Raw genomic sequence first — 18,761 nt, 5'->3', positions numbered from 1 at the left:
TTTCTCTTAACTTTCTTTCAACAAATATCTTGAGAGTTGACAACACTTTGAGAATTAGGAAACTTCTGATCCTTTATACCCAATGGAGATGGGTTTCTTGTCAAGGACCTGAATTCCCAAAATTTTTAAATTAAAATCATTTTTAAAAAATACATTTACTTCATCAAAGTAGGAAATAGGAATGGGAGAGTCTAGATCTGCTCCTGAACGCTCCTTACACCAACCTCACATCATGTCCTAGCTGTACAGTGGGAACATCTCCCATACTTGTATTTTATTATTCATGGGATATGTTCTCAATAAATGGTGGGATGTGACTGTGAGGTAGGTGTAGAGTGCTCTGTGAGGAGTAGATCCCAATTCGAATGGAGCGAGGTGGAAAATTCACTTCCCATCTCATCTCGTCAGTGGGTATTATATAATTTGAATTATTATATCAATTATTTTATATTTATCTTTTTTTAATTAACAAAAAAGGTCAACTAAAAGTTTAATTCCCAAATGTTTGGTAATTAACATTTTTATTTTTGTAAACAATAAATATGTTATTATAATATGTATATTAAAATATCAATTAATAATTTACAAAATATATAATCTTAAAATATAATTTTTAATTAGTAAAATAATTATTTCATTATTAATATTTTTATTTCTTTAAATTATCAATATTTTATATAAATGTAGATTGGTGTATTTGATAGATTCAATTTATATTATATTCTCAAATAATTTGTCAATAATATTTTATTTTTGTAAATAATAAATATATTGTTATTTAATACAAATTAAAATATGAAGTAATAATTTATAAAATTTTTAAGATACATATCATGTTCAAATTTGTAAATTTTAAGTACTAAAATAATGATTTTATTATTATTATTTTTATTTGTATAAATTTCTTGAGATTAAAAATCATTTATTTGATATAAATGTGGATTCGATAGATTATTTGTTCTATTAGTTTATAAAATATTACTTTTAAATATTATTCCTTTTAATATATAGTTGGGGTGTTTGAGTATAATATATGTTATTCATTTGAATTGGTTGTAGACATTAAATTGAATAAAAGTTAATGTGTTTCATTTATTATCATAAAATGAGTGTTGGCTTAGTGGGTAATGACACAATTAATTGTTTAGTGTTGGTGTCTTAGGTTTGAATCATGTTAGCCTCTAATTTTTATAGTGTGTTATTCGATACACCCTCGATATACCTCCATATTGATGAGTATCGGACCATATCAGTCGATATTACATGATAAACACCGATACAATGGTTTATCGAGTCGATACATAGTAGACCAGCCTATTCATGAGCCAAGATTTGGACCTAGCTTACACTATGTTGGGTTCGGGGTTCGGGCCGGGCCTCATTCAAATTTTTGGCAAAGGTAAGCTTGAGCCCATCCCATGAACAAGTCGAATACATAGTCATATGTATCTTGTATCGATGCCTTTTGATACTAATATGATACGCCTCGTATTGGGCATATCATACCAATACCTTAATCCTTGGCGGTATCACTACCAACCCCCATATCCTCCACAACAATCTCTATCCATGACCTCAATGGGTTGGGGAAGTTGAGTAGAGATTGGAAAAATTAAAAGGGAAAGTTACGCACCAAGCACCTACATAAATATTTATCATCGAAAGCGGTGTAGGAGAATTGAAATATCCCCATTCCACGAATGGGGATATCTATATCTATATATTAAAATGAATCAGTCAAGAAATTTTCTGCTTTTTTTGATTTTTTTTATTTTTTTATTCCATGTAATTTTTAAAACAACCAATTAGATGCACTTTCCCAATAACCTAAACAATCTCTTCTCCTAAAATTTCTCCTAAACTACCTACCCCACTATCCCCAATTTTCTCCAAAATTATCTCTAATTCCTATTTATCTCCAAAGTTATTTCTAATTTAGTAGAGATTTTATCTCCAAAATTATCTCTAATTCCTATTTATCATCTCCCCTACTTTTTATCTATATCTATCTAAAGAAAGCTTATATTAAAAAAAAAATTAAGAAGTAACTAAATATTCTAACAAAATTATATAACAACTTTAAAATATTTATTAAAAACACAAAAAAAAATAATTTTATATTTTTATAAAATATATCACGAAATTATGTTTTTTCGCACTATCAATTTAAATATTTTTTAAATATGTAATAGCCTTAAATAAATAAAATTCAAACAAAAAAATATTTTAAATATTTTAGAGATTATTTAAATATTTAAATAACTAAATATGTATCATAACTAGATTTTAAATAGTTAAAATAATGAAATTATGTAATGAATTTAAAAAATTTCTTCAAAGTAGAACAATATTTATAACATAAGATTGAAATTAATAATAATTTAATATATTACAAAATTAATAAAGAAATTATGTAAAAATAGTATAAATAATGATTTTATGGATAATTAAATTCAATAAATAATTCATATTTTAAAATTTAAATATTTTACATATTATTTAAGTATTTAAATAAATAATTATTTTAAATAAAAAAATATTTAACATAACTAGATTTTAAATAGTTAAAATAAAGAAATTATGTAATAAATTTAAAAAATCCTGAAAATTAGAAAAATAATTATAACATGATATTGAAATTAATAATAATTTAATATTTTTACATAATATTGTAAATAACTAATTTTACTCATATCAAGTAATAATTTGAGAAAATAACTTTCAAAAAATAATATTTATTTATAATAATTTTGAACTCTTAATCTATATTTATTATATAATTATATATACTAAAATGAATATTTATTGTACTTCAGTAATTATTTATTGTTTTTTGTGATTAATTTATTTTCAATGATTATGTATAAATTGATTTTGTTTTGCTATTTAATAGAAAACTTTTAATAATTATTGGAGATTTTATTGAAATTTTTAAATTTAATTTATTGTACTTATTGTATTTATTATATTTTTGCTATAACTTATTGATTAATTTTTATTAGAGATTAAACTATTATTTGAGATAATACTATTTATTGACTAAGTTAATATATTTTTAGTACTTATTGTATTTTTTTCATTACCAATATATTTTCAATAATTGTGTATTTTTGCTATAAATTTTCAATAACTATTGGAGATTAAACTATTCTTATTTATCAAAGATGAGACTATTAATTTAGCTGAAATTATGAGTGTTCATGAGTTGGTTCGGTTTAGGGGCTATTTGGCCTACCAAATTGACTTAATCAGGTTGGGGAGTTGGTTAGCTAAAACCGATGATCGACTCAAGTTGTATCGGTTTGGGTCGAATTTTTGGTTTGGTCAGTCGGTTCAAAATATTTAAACTTAAATTTAATTTAATTTTAAAAATTACAGTGCAATTATTAAAAAATAAATTTAAAAATTAGATTTATGATATAAAACATTTTAGACTAAGAAATATGGGGAATTTCTCACTTTTTCATATTAAAAAATATATTTAAAATATAAAATATTAATATAGCCATGGTTAGGTCATTTAATTTTGGTCAATTTACAAATGGCCAAAGTAAAACTGATCCAACTTGGTCGAATTAAGGAAATTTTGAACCAAAGCCAACCTAAAATACTAGAAAACCGAGCAACTCAAGTCAAGTTGATCAGGTTGGTCACTTTTATCAGTTTAATGAATAAACCTAACTGAAATTAATTATTGTTATATTTGTATTATGAAAATTTTATTAAAAGTAGTATATAAAATATGAATAATTATTAATTATTTAAAAAGTTGAAAATATAAAACAATTGTATACTCTTTATGTGTTTCTATTAGGATCATTTACTAGAACACACCTTTTGGGATGGCAATTTTCCCCATCCTCGACGAGGACCCAACTTCCCTAACCCGATGGAGCCGGGGATGGGGATTGTTTTGGAAGGGCAAGGGCGGGGGCGGGGGCTGGGATGAGGATTAGTAGGAATCCCCAGTCAGGGTTGGGGATGACGATTGAGGTCCCCGCCCCGACCTTAATTATATATATATATATATATTAAATGTTATTTATATTAAATATATTATTATATTATATATATAAACATATTTAAAACATTATTTATAATTTAAAATTTTTATTTATTTTTTAAGAAATACTATTATTTGAAAACATTTTGGGGATTCGGGTCCCCACGGGGAACTCATCCCCGTTGGGGATCGGGGATGGGGGTGAGTTTCAAAATCAGGGTCGGGAACGGGGAATATGATCCCTGCCCCATTGCCATTCCTACACACCTTATAGTTTTACATATTTACTTAAACCTACCTTATAGTTTTCATTATACTAAAACATTCCATATATTTTACAACTTATTTACTTAATCAACATTTCACTAAGGAGTGTTTGTTTTGCCATTAAACCCATGATTTTTTATTCCAAAAATACCCTTAACACTTTTTTGTATAGAAAACAAAATTGACCAAATATAGCTAATATAGTGGTTGCCTGTGTCTTATTAAGGGCAAAAAATGGTATTTTATTTTTATTTTCTTTTGATTAAATTTATTTAAATGAACATTAGGGGGACAACACTGTCATTTTCCACTATCATCTAATGGAAGAGTGATTAAATCCATTGCAAATTATAAATGGTGTTTTAGTAAAATGCTAACTATATGGTAGATTTTAGTAAATCCATGAAACTATAAGAGGTATTTTAGTAAATGACAATTTCTATTATTTAACTTTCACTTAATCAATCCCATGCATCACACGGGTCCCCGCTAGTTAAAACTTAATTCACTCCACTACCCCACTTACAAAAATGTCACTTCATCTATATTTTTCAAAATACCTAAAATGCCCATCAAAAATGCCCCCTCACCCCATATTGTGAAATACCTAAAATGCCCATTTCACATGTGACCGGTAATTTCTCTTCCCTTTTCCCCTTATTCACTCCCACCTTTGTTTTCACCATCATTGAACAACCTGAACGTCTTCCCCGAAAAATCTATAGCGTAGTGCCTTCAATCCTCTTCACTAACGAAAGCGGAGATATATCCCTTCATTCCTTTGTCGTGTCTTCTTTACTGGACCGTAGTTGGACAATGGGCATAGAAGCGTGAGTGGCTTCCATTGCTTCGATGTGCTCTGCTCTCTCTCTCTCTCTCTCTCTCTCTCTCTATATATATATATATATATATAGATATATATATATATATATATAATATTGCTTATGATCCTCTTATTTAATAATATTTCTTGTTCTTATGACTGGATTTTTAATCATACAATGCAAATCATCGTATATTTCTAAAACAGTTAATGTTTTGGCTCATACTATAGTCCAATGAGCCAAACTTTTTTCTTGGTCTATTAAAACAATCCAACCTTTGGTTTTGCAAGCTTGGACACTATTTTTTCTAATAATTAAATGAATCAATATATTTATTCATCCAAAAAAAATATAAAGCTTGGTAACTTAGCTTTGGTTAAGTTATTTAGGGGCGTTTGGCAAGTCTTTTTTGAAAGATCTTCTAAAAGTTCTAATAGTCAAAAGAGGATGTGAGCTTTTGTATCAAGATCTTAACATCTTGAAGACCATTTGGTTAAGGCATGTTTGTCTGCACGTCTTTCCGTACAAAGATGAGTTGAAAAAAGGTGAAAAGCTCCATTTGGAGCTTCCCGAAATGGGCCTTTCATGTTTTTTCAGGGCTGCAACTTTCGACAGTTAGATCTTTTCCCAACCAAACGAAAAAAGACCAAAACGAGGACTTCCGGACTTCTAAAAAACCAACAGCCCACGCGAAAAGACGTATCAAACGGGGCATTAATAAATTTGCCAACTAAAAAGGATAAAGCAATGAGCCTTTTAATTCAACAATTTCAGTCGTTGTCAAACAATTGTTTTAGAAGTCAACATAATTACTTTCCCATATTTCATGAATTTGATGTTTCTTTCCTAATTGTTTTAATAAATCTTTCTTAACACTTTCGGAGGTTTTCAAGTTAGCAAATAAGCTGGGAAGGTGGAGGGTTTCATATTCAAATCACATCTTATCAATAGGATTTGTCACATACAAATGAGATTATGAATAGTATAAGTAAAATAAACTAAATTTAATCAAAATAATATACAATATTAATTACATTTAGGTCTTAATTGACTTGAATGGTAAAAGTAGTTCCTATTAATTGACTTGAATGGTAAAAGTAGTTCCCAATTCGCATCTTATATAGTCCAATATAATAGGGTCAGATCAAAATGTGCCTATTGGGCTAACACAACCCATATCGCATTGACTCCTCCACGTGCCCTACATATGTTCCCAATGCATAACACGATGTGTATGTGGGGAGCCTGATGCGAATTCGTCAACCATACTTGGTTGCCTCATTGTTTACATCAAGAATAAAAAGGTAAATTTCTTAAACTACCCTTATGGTTTAGCTAATTGACTAAGTGTGCCCTTACTGTGTGAAAATTGACTAACGCACCCCTACTGTTTCTAACAATTGACTAACTCTACCCTTATCGTTAAGGTCTGCTAATATTCCGTCAAAACTCACTTATATATGATATATATATATTTTTTTAAAACCCAATTTTACCTTTCACCTCTCTCCCCCTCTTTTTCTCTCCCCTTCTTTTTCCTATTGGGTTCAGGCACTGAGTAATAGGACATGAGAATCAGCTCAAGGAGGAGGGGGTCATCGTGTTCTTTGTCTTGCTAAAGCTATCCGAAGTTCCGAACACCGGTGACCACTACAACATTAAAAAAAGCTTACTATCATGTTCAGAACCTCCTCGTGAACATCTTTGGATTGGAATAAATGGATGCAAATTGCTCTTGAGGCTGCCCGTGGACTGTTATACTTGCATGAACAATGCAATCCAAAAATTATTCACAAGGATGTGAAAGCTGCAAATATTTTACTTGGTGAAAAATTTGAAGCTGTAGTTGGAGATTTTGGTTTGGCAAAGCTTTTAGATCTGAGGGATTCACATGTCACAACTGCAGTACGGGGGTACTGTGGAACACATTGCCCTAGAGTATCTTTCTATGAGGCAGTCCTCTGAGAAAACTAATGTGTTTGGATTTGGAATATTACTTTTAGAACTCTTAATAGGGCAGAAGGCATTGGATGCAAGGGGCTTTCCCTCTGTAGAAGACTTCTTCCGAATGGCTAATTGTCCGATTTTTTCCTCATTGCGGTGTAGTGGTTACAATCCAGGTGGGGCCTTGTTCGATAGCCTTTGCCTCTTTGGTTTGCTAACCAAGGAAAGGTGCATTGCAGTGTACTTATTTGAGGTCTCTCGAGTGTCTACAGAATATCTGATCAGTTTCGTGATGAAGAGAAGTCTTTTTCGATCTTCCACTAAGAAAGGTTTAATCAAGTTCAGAAGGGAATGATTCTTGACTAGGTTAGTATGTTGAAGCTTTCGTCTTGTAATCACTGCCCCACACGACTGCAACTCCTCTCCCTCCCCCCCCCCCCCTCTCTCTCCTGTCGGACGTTGGGGTTAGACCGCCACCGACAGCCCTTTTCCTAGATACCCTGTTGTAGTGGCGGTGATATTCCTAAACTCGTAATGATTCTAATGTTCAGCCACAGACACAACCAACTTGGGATCTCCGTTGTTTCTGTAAATGTGGTTAGGGTTTTGATGTACTAGTTTTTTTGTTTTATTTTGAAAATTTGAAGAAGAATAAAGGGTAAAATTGTCTTTTTTGTCTTTCTGTTAACGGGCGCTAACGGTAAGGGAAGTATTAGTCAATTGTCAGAAATAGTAAGGGTAGTCTTAGTCAATTTTCAAATAGTAAGAGTACACTTAGTCAATTAGCTAAACCATAAGAGTTTAAGAACTTTACCCAAAACAAAAAAAAAAAAAGAACCATACGAAAAAGAGAGTGTACATATAAATTCATCAAGACATAGGGATAAGTGAAGCAAGGTAAGCGGAGTTTACTTCTCCTGTTTGTCACAACCCTATGGCGATACACACGAACGACGATAGATGACGCTCGCATAATCGGATTATCGGTTGGAATTTTACATACACTCAGCTTTCACTTAATCTTATTCCTTTGGCATGACCTACAATACTTCAGAGAGGATATGGGGGTGGTAAGTGGAGTTTATATGACCCAGTCGTTACAACCCCATAGTGGGATACGCGTGAAAGGCGTCAGACGATGCCAAACAATGCTCACAAATTCAGACTACCGATGCTTAATTTTACATACGTGTAGTTCCCCTCCCTACTTAAACTGATTCCTCTGGCATGGATTCTGGCATGGATTCACCTCCAATGCTGCTTTTAAGAGGCTTTTGTCATAGTAAGTGAGGTTTAGTAGTGCAAAATTTTATGTACATTTAGCTTTCACTTCATTTCATTGATGACGAAATGCACAATTCACGCCAAAAATCAAACATGGAGCATATATTTGAATCCAACAAATACTTTAAACACCTAAAATGAAGGATTGGTTAGACACACGTATACGAGACTCCTTTCCTTTCGAGATAGGCTTCACCACATTTGTGATAGCCTTCGACATGCCCCTCATTTTTACGTAATTTCTTTGATTCTCTCATTTGGAATGGGCTTTGTTCCCTTTTTGACTGATTGCTCTGAAATGACTATTATGACCTGAGTCTGGTACCGAAAGTATTTCCAGTCCCGTGGGAGTACCACAGATACCATTCGGTACAACTATCTACATAAACCTTATGTGGCAGCAATTTCAAATAGCTCACACTTCTATGCTTATTGTCTGACTGGGGTTCAGGAAGGGATTATAGGATCAAAGGCGTTGTAATGTAGAATTTTCCGTCGAATGCATTCAAACTATTCGAAGGAGGTGAAAATGAAGATGGGAATGATCAATGGAACAGGTCACGTGTGAAATGGGCATTTTGGATACTACATAATATGAAATGAGATGGCATATCTTGATGAGCATTTTAGATATTTCAAAAATATGAATGGGCATGACATTTCGTGGATGTTATGGGAATTGAGTTTTAATATCCCCATTTGAGAAAATGGGAATATTTCAATTCTCCTACACTACTTTTGACGACTATAGGGTTGGTGCATAAATTCTCCAAATTATAAAATCCTTGTTACAATGATAAGGGATCAACTATGATATGGAAAATATATGATATCTAGGGGTGGCAAATGGGTGGATTGGGTTGGATTGAGTAAGTGTTGAATACCAATCGACCCAGTTTGACCCTCTAACTCACCATGATCCATCATCAATCCTTGTTAAAGGGTCATAACCCACCCATATTGACCCACTTGAACCATTAACCCTTAATCATCCTCACCTATATTAACCCACCTACCCCCACCTATAAATATAAAAATGGGTCGGAACGGCTCGTATACCTGAAATAATAACTTTTGAGAGAATAATCTCTCTCTCAAGACTGCCACGTGACAAAAACAAGTTAGGTCAATCCGTATACCCAAAATGCAAAAATTATTGATAAATGCAGCAAATAGTAGAAAATTACAAAAAATGCAAAAAATACCAAAAGATTTTAAAAATTCAGAAAAATACAAAAAAATACCAGAAAATTATGAAAATGAAAAAAAAAATACTAAAAATTGTAGAAAATTCAGAAATTTTGTAGAAAAATAAAAAGATATGTAAAAAATACGAGAAAATGCATGAAAAAACACCAAATAAATGCAAAAATTATGTAAAAAAACACCAAAAATTTGTAGAAAATGCAGAAAAATACCAGAAAATTGCAAAAAAAATGCATAACTTTTATAAAAGTGCTTTCACAAAAGTACTTCTATATAGGTACTTCTGTAAAAGTCCTTTCATAAAAGTACTTTCGAAAAGTGCTTTCGTAAAAGCACTTTTATATAAACGTGTTTTCGTGTAAAAGTACTTTTATACAAGTGTTTTTATGCTTTTATGCTTTCATAAAAGTGTTTTCCTAAAAGTGACTTCGTGTAAAAGTACTTTTGTAAAGTGCTTCCATAAAAGTACTTTTGTAAAGTGCTTTCATAAAAGTACTTTTATAAAAGTATTTTCGTAAAAGTACTTTCATAAAGTAATTTTGTAAAAGTATTTTTATAGAAGTGCTTTGGTGTAAAAATACTTTTGTAAAAGTGTTTTCATAAAATTACTTTATAAAATTATTTTTGTAAAAGTGTATATGTAAAATTGCATATGAACACGTAAATTAATAAAATATATTTTATTTCACCATTATTTTCTAAATAAAATGTGGTATGATGGTTTGGAATTGTAATAAAATGTGGACATTGCTACGAGGCTTGAGTTTCAAGCCACTTCACTTGTTATGTTTTTGAGATTTGATAAATATAGCTGATTTTGACTCAACCCATCCTAACATGCACGATCAACCCATCCCAACCCATACCGGAAAGGCATGATACCGGTATGATTTTGACCAATCACAACCTCCCGTCAATTTTGACGAAAACGCGCTAAACAACAAATGTCAGTGCGTCATCACACGAACGTCTCCCATCGGCCACGCTAATTTCAAATGCGGTCCGTTGAACGGTCTAACCGTCCAGGCGGTCCGGTCCAACCAAATCAGCCACGGCAGTACAGGCTGTACAGTCACATCTCTCGTTTTCAATTACGATCGGTCGAATGGTCTAACCGTCCAGGCGATCCGACCCTTCCAAGTCAGCCACGGCAGTACGGTCCACATACGCATTATATCTAACAGACTGGCACCTCTCACGTGGTGTCAGGCCTATTATTAAAATGTGCTCCCAAAGACCCAAAAGTAGATTTTTACATTTTCTTTCATTTTTTTATTTCTCCTTCTGCCTTGCTCGACTAGATAAACTGTAGTCAATATCTCTGATTTCTATACTACGTAAGACATATCTTACCCGTCCAACAATTTTCCACCTTTGATCCGACGGTCAAGGCGTTCCATTTTTTCTAACACATTGTTGACCTGAAGTCGTCGTCTACCATTTTGACCAGTCTCGTAGTCTTGTACTCTTGATTCTTGGATCCATGTTAACGGATCTTCTTCCTCTCTTTCGCAAATCAGAAGAGTTCGATTTCGATCATGTCTATCTTTTATCTTCTACTTCTCTTCTTCTCCTTCTTCCTCTGTAACCCTTCTCCGTCTACGGCCCAACAACAACAGGAACAAAGTTTCTCCGCCTTCAACATCTCGAACTCACCATGGACACCAACCCAGAACCGAATCCTTGTCTCCTCTAATAACCGAACCTTCGCCGCCGGATTCCGACAGCTATCCACCTCTCAACGGCTCTATATTTTCGCCATCTGGTACCGAAACATTACCGACAGAACCATCGTCTGGTCTCTCGGACGCAATTCAACTTTTAGCCCCTCTTCCTCTCTCGTCATCACACCTTCCGTTGCTCTCCAACTGAACGACTCCACCGGCAAGAACTTGTTTCCGTCGGTAGCCGTCGGGAAATCCAATTCTTCCAGTCTAGTCCTACAAGATGATGGTAACTTGGTTTTCGAGAACTGGGAAAGCTTCAATTTTCCGACTGATACGTTTCTCCCCAACCAGCCGATGAACAATAACACGTTGGTGTCAAGGAATGGGAAGTACATATTTAATAACTCCAAGGACTTGATCTTCAATGAAACCGATGTGTATTGGTCCATTAAGTTTCAGTATCTGGATTCTGATGGAACTTTGGTTAAGGATAACTCTGCTTCATGGATGTCGGCCGACCAAGGCGCATCCCACTTGCGGCGGTTTACGCTCGATGACGACGGGAATCTCAGAGTTTACAGCCTTGATCCTTCCGTTAACGATACGTGGAGAGTTGTTTGGAAAGCGGTACAAGAACCCTGCACCATTTACGGAACATGCGGTCCGAACTCTATCTGCATGGGCAGTGAAAGGAATTCTCCTTACTGTGTCTGTCCACCGGGGTTTCAGAACATCACCGGCGAATGTAAGAGGAAAATTCCATTCACAGGGCCAGAAGACAGCAAGTTCCTCCGGCTGGATTACGTCAACTTCAGCGGCGGGTCGAACCAGACCGACAGGCAAGCTCTCAATTTCACAGTCTGTGAGTCTGGATGCCTCGCCAACCCCAGTTGCCTCGGCTTCGGGTACAAGTTCACAGGGAAGCAATACTGCGTGCACCAGCTCGATCGCCTCCTCTATGGGTACTGGTCACCGGCGACCGAGACGGCCATGTTTCTCCGTGTGGCGAAAACCGAGACGGATGAATCTAACTTTACAGGTATGACAACCAGAATCGAGACAATCTGTCCCGTCAACATAACCCTTCCTCTCCCACCTGATGAATCCAATACCACAGCCAGGAATCTCGCCATCCTCATCACTCTCTTCGTAATCGAGCTCAGCACTGGAGCTCTCTTCTTCTGGGCTTTCGTGAAGAAATACATCAAATACCGAGACATGGCTCACACACTAGGTCTTGAGCTACTCCCCTTGGGTGGGCCTAAGCGATTCACCTACGCCGAGCTCAAGGACGCCACCAAAGACTTCAACGACGTCATTGGACATGGCGGCTTCGGCATAGTCTATAAAGGGGTTCTCCCAGATCAGCGAGTTATCGCCGTGAAACGCCTTAAAAACGTCGGTGGCGGAGAGGCAGAATTCTGGGCGGAGGTCACAATTATCGCCCGAATGCACCATCTCAACCTAGTCCGAATGTGGGGATTTTGCGCCGAGAAATCTCACAAGATGTTGGTATACGAGTACGTGCCAAATGGTTCTCTTGCCAAATTCCTCTTCCCCAACCCTTCACTCGTAAAATCAGAAGATGGAAACGAGGGAGAAAGTGTTGAGACGAGACCAATTCTCGACTGGAGTGTTCGATACAGGATCGCTCTGGGTGTAGCCAGGGCCATCGCGTACCTTCACGAGGAGTGTCTGGAATGGGTCATTCACTGTGACATCAAACCAGAAAACATCCTCCTCGAAGATGATTTTTGCCCCAAAGTTTCAGATTTTGGCCTAGCAAAGCTAGCCAAGAAAGAAGATAAGGTCACCATGTCGCGTATTCGTGGCACTCGCGGCTACTTGGCACCGGAGTGGGTGAAGAATGAGCCCATCACTGCGAAGGCTGATGTGTATAGCTTTGGGATGGTGCTGTTAGAGATCGTCAGTGGCACCAGGAACTTTGATTTCCGGCGATCGTCGCTGCAAAGCGAGGACTGGTACTTCCCCTGCTGGGCGTTTGAGAAGGTGTACCAGCAGAAGAGAGTGGAGGACATTTTGGACAGGCAGATCATGCATTGTTATGATAGTCGGCAACACTTTGATATGGTGGATCGGATGGTGAAGACGGCCATGTGGTGCCTCCAGGATCGAGCAGAGTTGAGACCGTCTATGGGGAAAGTGGCCAAGATGTTGGAGGGGACGGTTGAGATCACAGAACCAGGAAAGCCTACAATTTTCTACTTGGGAGATGAGAATGGGCATTTGGGACCAGAAGATCCTAAAGTTTTATGATATCTTGAAGGCCATTTTCATTTTATGCCTTCAGGGTTGGTTAGAGATGGTAGACTGGAAGGGTGGTTTAGACTTTAGATCATGGAAGGAACCAGAAAAACTAGCAATTTTCTGCTTAGGAAGTGACCTATTCCTATGCTTAAATGATATATGTGTTTTACCTTTCTTGTACTCTGCTGTAATGCAGTCTATCTGGTTTGAATCAAAACTGGGTTGGAGGTTTGACGGTAGTGAAGACCATATCAATAACAAATGTGATTTAAGTAGAATTCCAATGCAATTGATGAAGAAGGATGAAGACGCTGCAGATACATTTCATTATCAATTTATGAAGCTTTGGTCACCTGGTGGAAGCACACGCATGATCTAGATTGGACTGAAATGGAGCATGAAGGTTGCATTCTTGTTTACTGTGATGGATCTATAAAACAGGGGTAAAGCAGGGGCAGCCTGTGTTGCAGTTGATCATCTGAAAATTTTTCACGGACTAGTGCCAATTCCTGCTCTGAAATCTTAGTTCTAAGAGAGCTTAGGATAGAGTAGGTTTAAGATTAATAATTTTGTACATCTTGTTTTACTTTATCAGCTTGCTAAATTAATCATGTGAAAGTTCTGGTTGTTCTTCAATCTGCCCCATGTTGATTTGCTCTTCAGGAATTGCTGTTAATCTCGAATACTACACTGTTTTCGTCGGTGGAGCAAACTGCAGATTATGTTAACAAGATAGCTAGTGTAAACCGGTAAAAGCCTTTGTGTTTTTATGATCTGGGTCATGTATATGGGATGCCCAGCAACCTTACATCTTTAAAGTTGAAGACAATGAATTTTTTCCCCTTTGAAAGCTTTATGAAAGGATGACAGGAAGATTGCTAATCCTTGATAGGATGCATCTTGGAAGCAACTTGTTGAGAGACTGCGTGCTGGTTTGGGAAGGCTTTCATGCAGTGGCTTCTGGCTATGCAAGGTGGGCCCCACCTAGAAAGCCTATAAGCCGTGATAGGCGGAAACCCTGGAAAGCCCAAAACAGCTCAGTGAAAGGATCTCAACCAACAAAACAGGCCCCACATCTCAGTAGTCATATGCAGCCCATGGATTGTTGAAGAGGAGGTCCATCTATGACAAGGATCTAGGTTGATGGAATGAAAGAAACAACCGACTCTAGCAGATTCTTAAGACTAGACTCTTTGAAAGTTAAGTTGCATTCTACTGCCAGATTAGTTATATGAGGGAAGAGCATATTAATTAGAACATAACAAAGCATATTAATTTGCAACTGGCTGGTTAAGGTAATTTTATATTAAAGGGGGAATCTATCATATGCGGTTAAATCAATATGTTTTCCCCTTCAAATATATGAAAGCTTACTCTTATATAGGGATGGTAATGAAGATGATAAGTTCAAGTCCCAGTTCAGGTTGGAAATGCACAAATCAAACCTGGCTTGAGTACCATGGGTTTGAAGTCTGCAATTTAAACCCAAGAGATGGGAAGATAGTTTGGTTCTTCCTAAAATCACTGTTTATTGATCTGTCCTAGCCCAGATGTAAATTCATGGTGTAATTTAGTATTAATTTCTCTGTGACTTTGGTTCCCTAGGATTTTGTTAATTCAATATCATGTAAATCCTAGTTTTTGAAAACTAATGCAGATAGAGAAAATTAAGAAAGGGTTTGAAGAATGTTAAGTTTTAGATAGTTATTTATTATTTCTACTGAATTATCTGATGTCAGCTCTTGTAATGTAGTATCGACCGACAGGTGCATTCCTTTTACACCATAGGTTGAAGTGGATTATTCAATTAAGGCCATCTTCTGCTGGGTGGTGTAGGTATACAGTTCGTTTGTTTTTTTTTTTTTTTGTTTGAACATTGGAAGTGTTAATTCTAATTGATCATCTGAGTTTATCCTTGTACTTTCCCTTCAGGACATTACACATTGGAAGTGTTTCTCATTGTCCCAGTTAACTATTGAACTTGTTATATGGTTTACTGGACAATGTCATTGGAGGTTCTAGGTCATTCGTGTTTAACTTGGTTTGATATGATTCATTGATAAACTCATGTTTACTGCAACAGTTTAAATTCTTTACCAGGTAAGGTCATAGTTATCACAACAGACTTTCCATGAAAACTTCTTTGGCTCTACTAGTCATATTAATAACAACTTAAAATGAAGGCTTTTGCCAATGTAAAATGGATTGATTTTAATACTTGTGATTAAAATTGCTCTGACTCTACTAATCATATTGATAATAACATAGAATGAAGACTGCTAACAATATATAATGGATTGGTTGTCTAATCTGAAATAGAACCAGTTCTAGATGTCTCCTCGAATATTTTTTTTCTCATAGATAATTCTTCTCATCAATTATATTTTGTGAATATCTCCTTAAGTTTCTTAAAGCATTTAGCAATAAGCATTAATGAGTTTGGCTGGATATGACAAAAACACCATATTATGTTGGCAAATGGAAATTTTATTGTGCAACTATACTCTTTTTGTAACTGATCCGCTATCTATCTTTACTCTTGTAAAGTTCTGCTGCCTGTGCAATTTTGAATTAAATCATAGTTCTGTTATGATAAAACAAAGGATATGGCCAAAGTAAAGAATCTGTAAACAGGAGCAAGGTACCAATTCTGTATTAGCAATTTTGATCCCCATTTCTCTTCGGAAAATGTATTCTCCATCAACCATACATCTTCTCGTGACCATTATGTGCTGTTAGACCTGTTCATGGGCCGGGCCGGGCTGGGCTTTCATTTGTCACTAATGAAAATATACCAGGCCCGAGCCCGAGCCCGAGCCTGGCCCGACCAACAGGTCTATAACTTGGGCCCGAGCCCGGCCTTGGTAAAAAGCCCGAAATCCGAGCCCAAGCCCGAAGCCCGACCTAATTGAAAAAAAAAAACAATTTTTCCTATTCAAATTAGAATTAAAAATTCAGATAGTATTTTTTTTTTCTATTTAAATGAACAATGAGCCTCCAAGATGGTATTTTTCCCTTTCTTTTATATTTTAAAACACAATTTTATATTCTTAAATCAAAAAATTTATTCAAATGGACATAATCACATAATTAATTTTAAGTTTAATATTAAGTCGGGCCGGGCCGGGCTATTTTGACAAAACCCAAGCCCGACTCGAATTTATTGCGGGCTGGGCTTTTTGGCCCGACTTTAAGCCCACGGGCCTATAAGCATGTTCAAGCCCATCCGGGGGTTAGGCCGGGCCGGGCAGGCCCGTCGGGCCACCCGGCCCATGAACAGCTCTATGTGCTGTGGTATCCATTTTGGTGGGCTTGGATTGAATTGTTCTTTTCTATTCATCTGAGGTTTTTACTTCCCTATATTTTACTTTTTGCTATTTTCTGTTTTTTGTTTGTTCTTTGGTATTTACTAGAGATGCCTAGGATGGAGGTTTCAGATTCGGTTCAACTTCTGAAATTTGAGTAGTCACCATATGCATTGCTGGCGCTTTGAAGGGCTGTATTCTAATTGTACTTTCAATGGTTGTATTTCCTGAATCAACAGTCATTGGCCTGGATATCATTGACTATGCAATTGGTGCTCTTCTTTCTATTCCGAGTGTAGAAATTCTTAATGTGATTGCTTTGTTTTACCTTTCCTACAATCTCCCTTTTCATTTTATGCTCTTCTGAAGCTCTATGCAGCATTCTCATGTACATCTATCTGAAGATTAAGTATGTCCATGCATCTCAACTTCCTGCCGAATGTATTCCAAAATGAACATCGAATGCCATTTATCTAGATATGCTTATACCTTTATGCTGGTAAGCTTTCTTCTAGGTTCATGAAAAAGAACTTTTCCTATTATATTACAATCTTTGTACTGTGTCTCTTCACACATCAAATAGGCAACAAATCCAATACTACATATATATATATATATATGATGTTTTATGAGCTCTAAATTTTAACTTTTAGACATATCTCTAAAAGTGGCTATTCAAAGATTTAAAAAATATATTTGATTATCAGAATTCATATATTTGTTAAGAATTAAGAACTACATGTATACTTTAATTCTATCATTTTCATTGCTTCCTAAGTGTGTCATGGTAGTTCACACTTCACAAAACCATTAAAGTATGTGTTTACTACATGCATATACTTTATTTATAGTCATATGTAGGACTTATGTTTTTTTTTTGGTGGGGATGCTTCTTTCAGTATCCCCAGGTCATGTTTGGGAGTGCTTAAAAAAAAGTGCTTATTTGGGTCATTAAGCACTTATTAGTATTTGGGAAATAAGCCTGAAATAAGTTCTTATTTTAAAAATAAAAGCTTATTTTTTAAGTCCAAATTTTCAGCTTTTTTAAGTACTTATATAATAAGCACTTATTCATTTTTTTCTTCCAAAATTATCATAGTTGAATTTTAAAATACCACTTATAAAATTATCCCTAGTTGAATTTTATGAGTGTACTTTTATGAAAACACTTTATAAAAGTACTTTTGTAAAAAGTGCTTTCAAAAAGGTATATTTGGGAAATTTGAAAGAAAATAAAGGACAAAATAGTCACAAATGCTTATTTAAGTGCTTATATTAGAGAAAAAGACTACCAAACGTCCAATATAAAACAAGTATTGAAAAAGTTGAGTGCCAAATGCAAATAAATGCTTGTTCGAATAAGCACTTGTTTTTAAGCATTTATTTTTAAGTTATGCACTCCCAAACATAGCCTTAATGTTTAATGTATCTTAGTTTTTCCACTGTAATGTCTAAAGCATATTCGGGTACATTCTTTTAAATTGTCTCATTCTTTGATATTTTTTGCATTTTCTGATGCTTTAAACCTTGATCCAACCTTGTATTGTAGTTTTTTCTCAATTAATAATTGTTATATACATTTTAATTTTAAATATAAAATAGCTGTATATGCATACAAAGGGTCAATTTTGGATGCACCCTAAGGTCTTTTGAGCCAAAATTTTTCTACAAAGATAGTTCAAAAGCAACTAAAACCTTGTTACAAGGTTTGTTCACCAACCAATAGAAAGAACAACAGATGATAATTCGAGTTTGTAAAATGGATAAGCAAAGCTTGCAATTCCACTTCTTATGCTAAAGGAAAATGAAAAAAAAAAAAAAAAGAAATTAAAATTATGTGATAAGAAATACGGAGAAGTAGAGACAGGCCCAATGCATATTTTTTATTTTCACTATAGAATTATAAGCATTCAAAAGGTCAAAAACCCCTACTTTATACACTAATGCCCGCCCGTGAATTGGCATCAATTCCAAGCTGGCATCCACTCCAACT

General features: G+C 35.0%; 1 protein-coding gene across 1 annotated transcript; it reads left to right on the top strand.

Moving 5' to 3' along the window:
- The first annotated feature begins 10,836 nt into the window (after positions 1–10,836).
- Positions 10,837–14,192, top strand: LOC148790318 (G-type lectin S-receptor-like serine/threonine-protein kinase At5g24080). Its single transcript, XM_088892405.1, has one exon. It carries the CDS (start codon positions 11,067–11,069, stop codon positions 13,470–13,472), a length of 2,406 nt encoding a protein of 801 aa, XP_088748531.1. The 5' UTR covers positions 10,837–11,066; the 3' UTR covers positions 13,473–14,192.
- Positions 14,193–18,761: the final 4,569 nt, after the last annotated feature.

This window comes from Nelumbo nucifera, chromosome 7, assembly GCF_055504915.1.
Source record: "Nelumbo nucifera cultivar China Antique chromosome 7, China Antique-T2T, whole genome shotgun sequence".
Taxonomy (NCBI): domain Eukaryota; kingdom Viridiplantae; phylum Streptophyta; class Magnoliopsida; order Proteales; family Nelumbonaceae; genus Nelumbo; species Nelumbo nucifera.
Note: the sequence above shows the minus strand (reverse complement) of the source record. Positions and strands in the feature narration are given on the sequence as shown.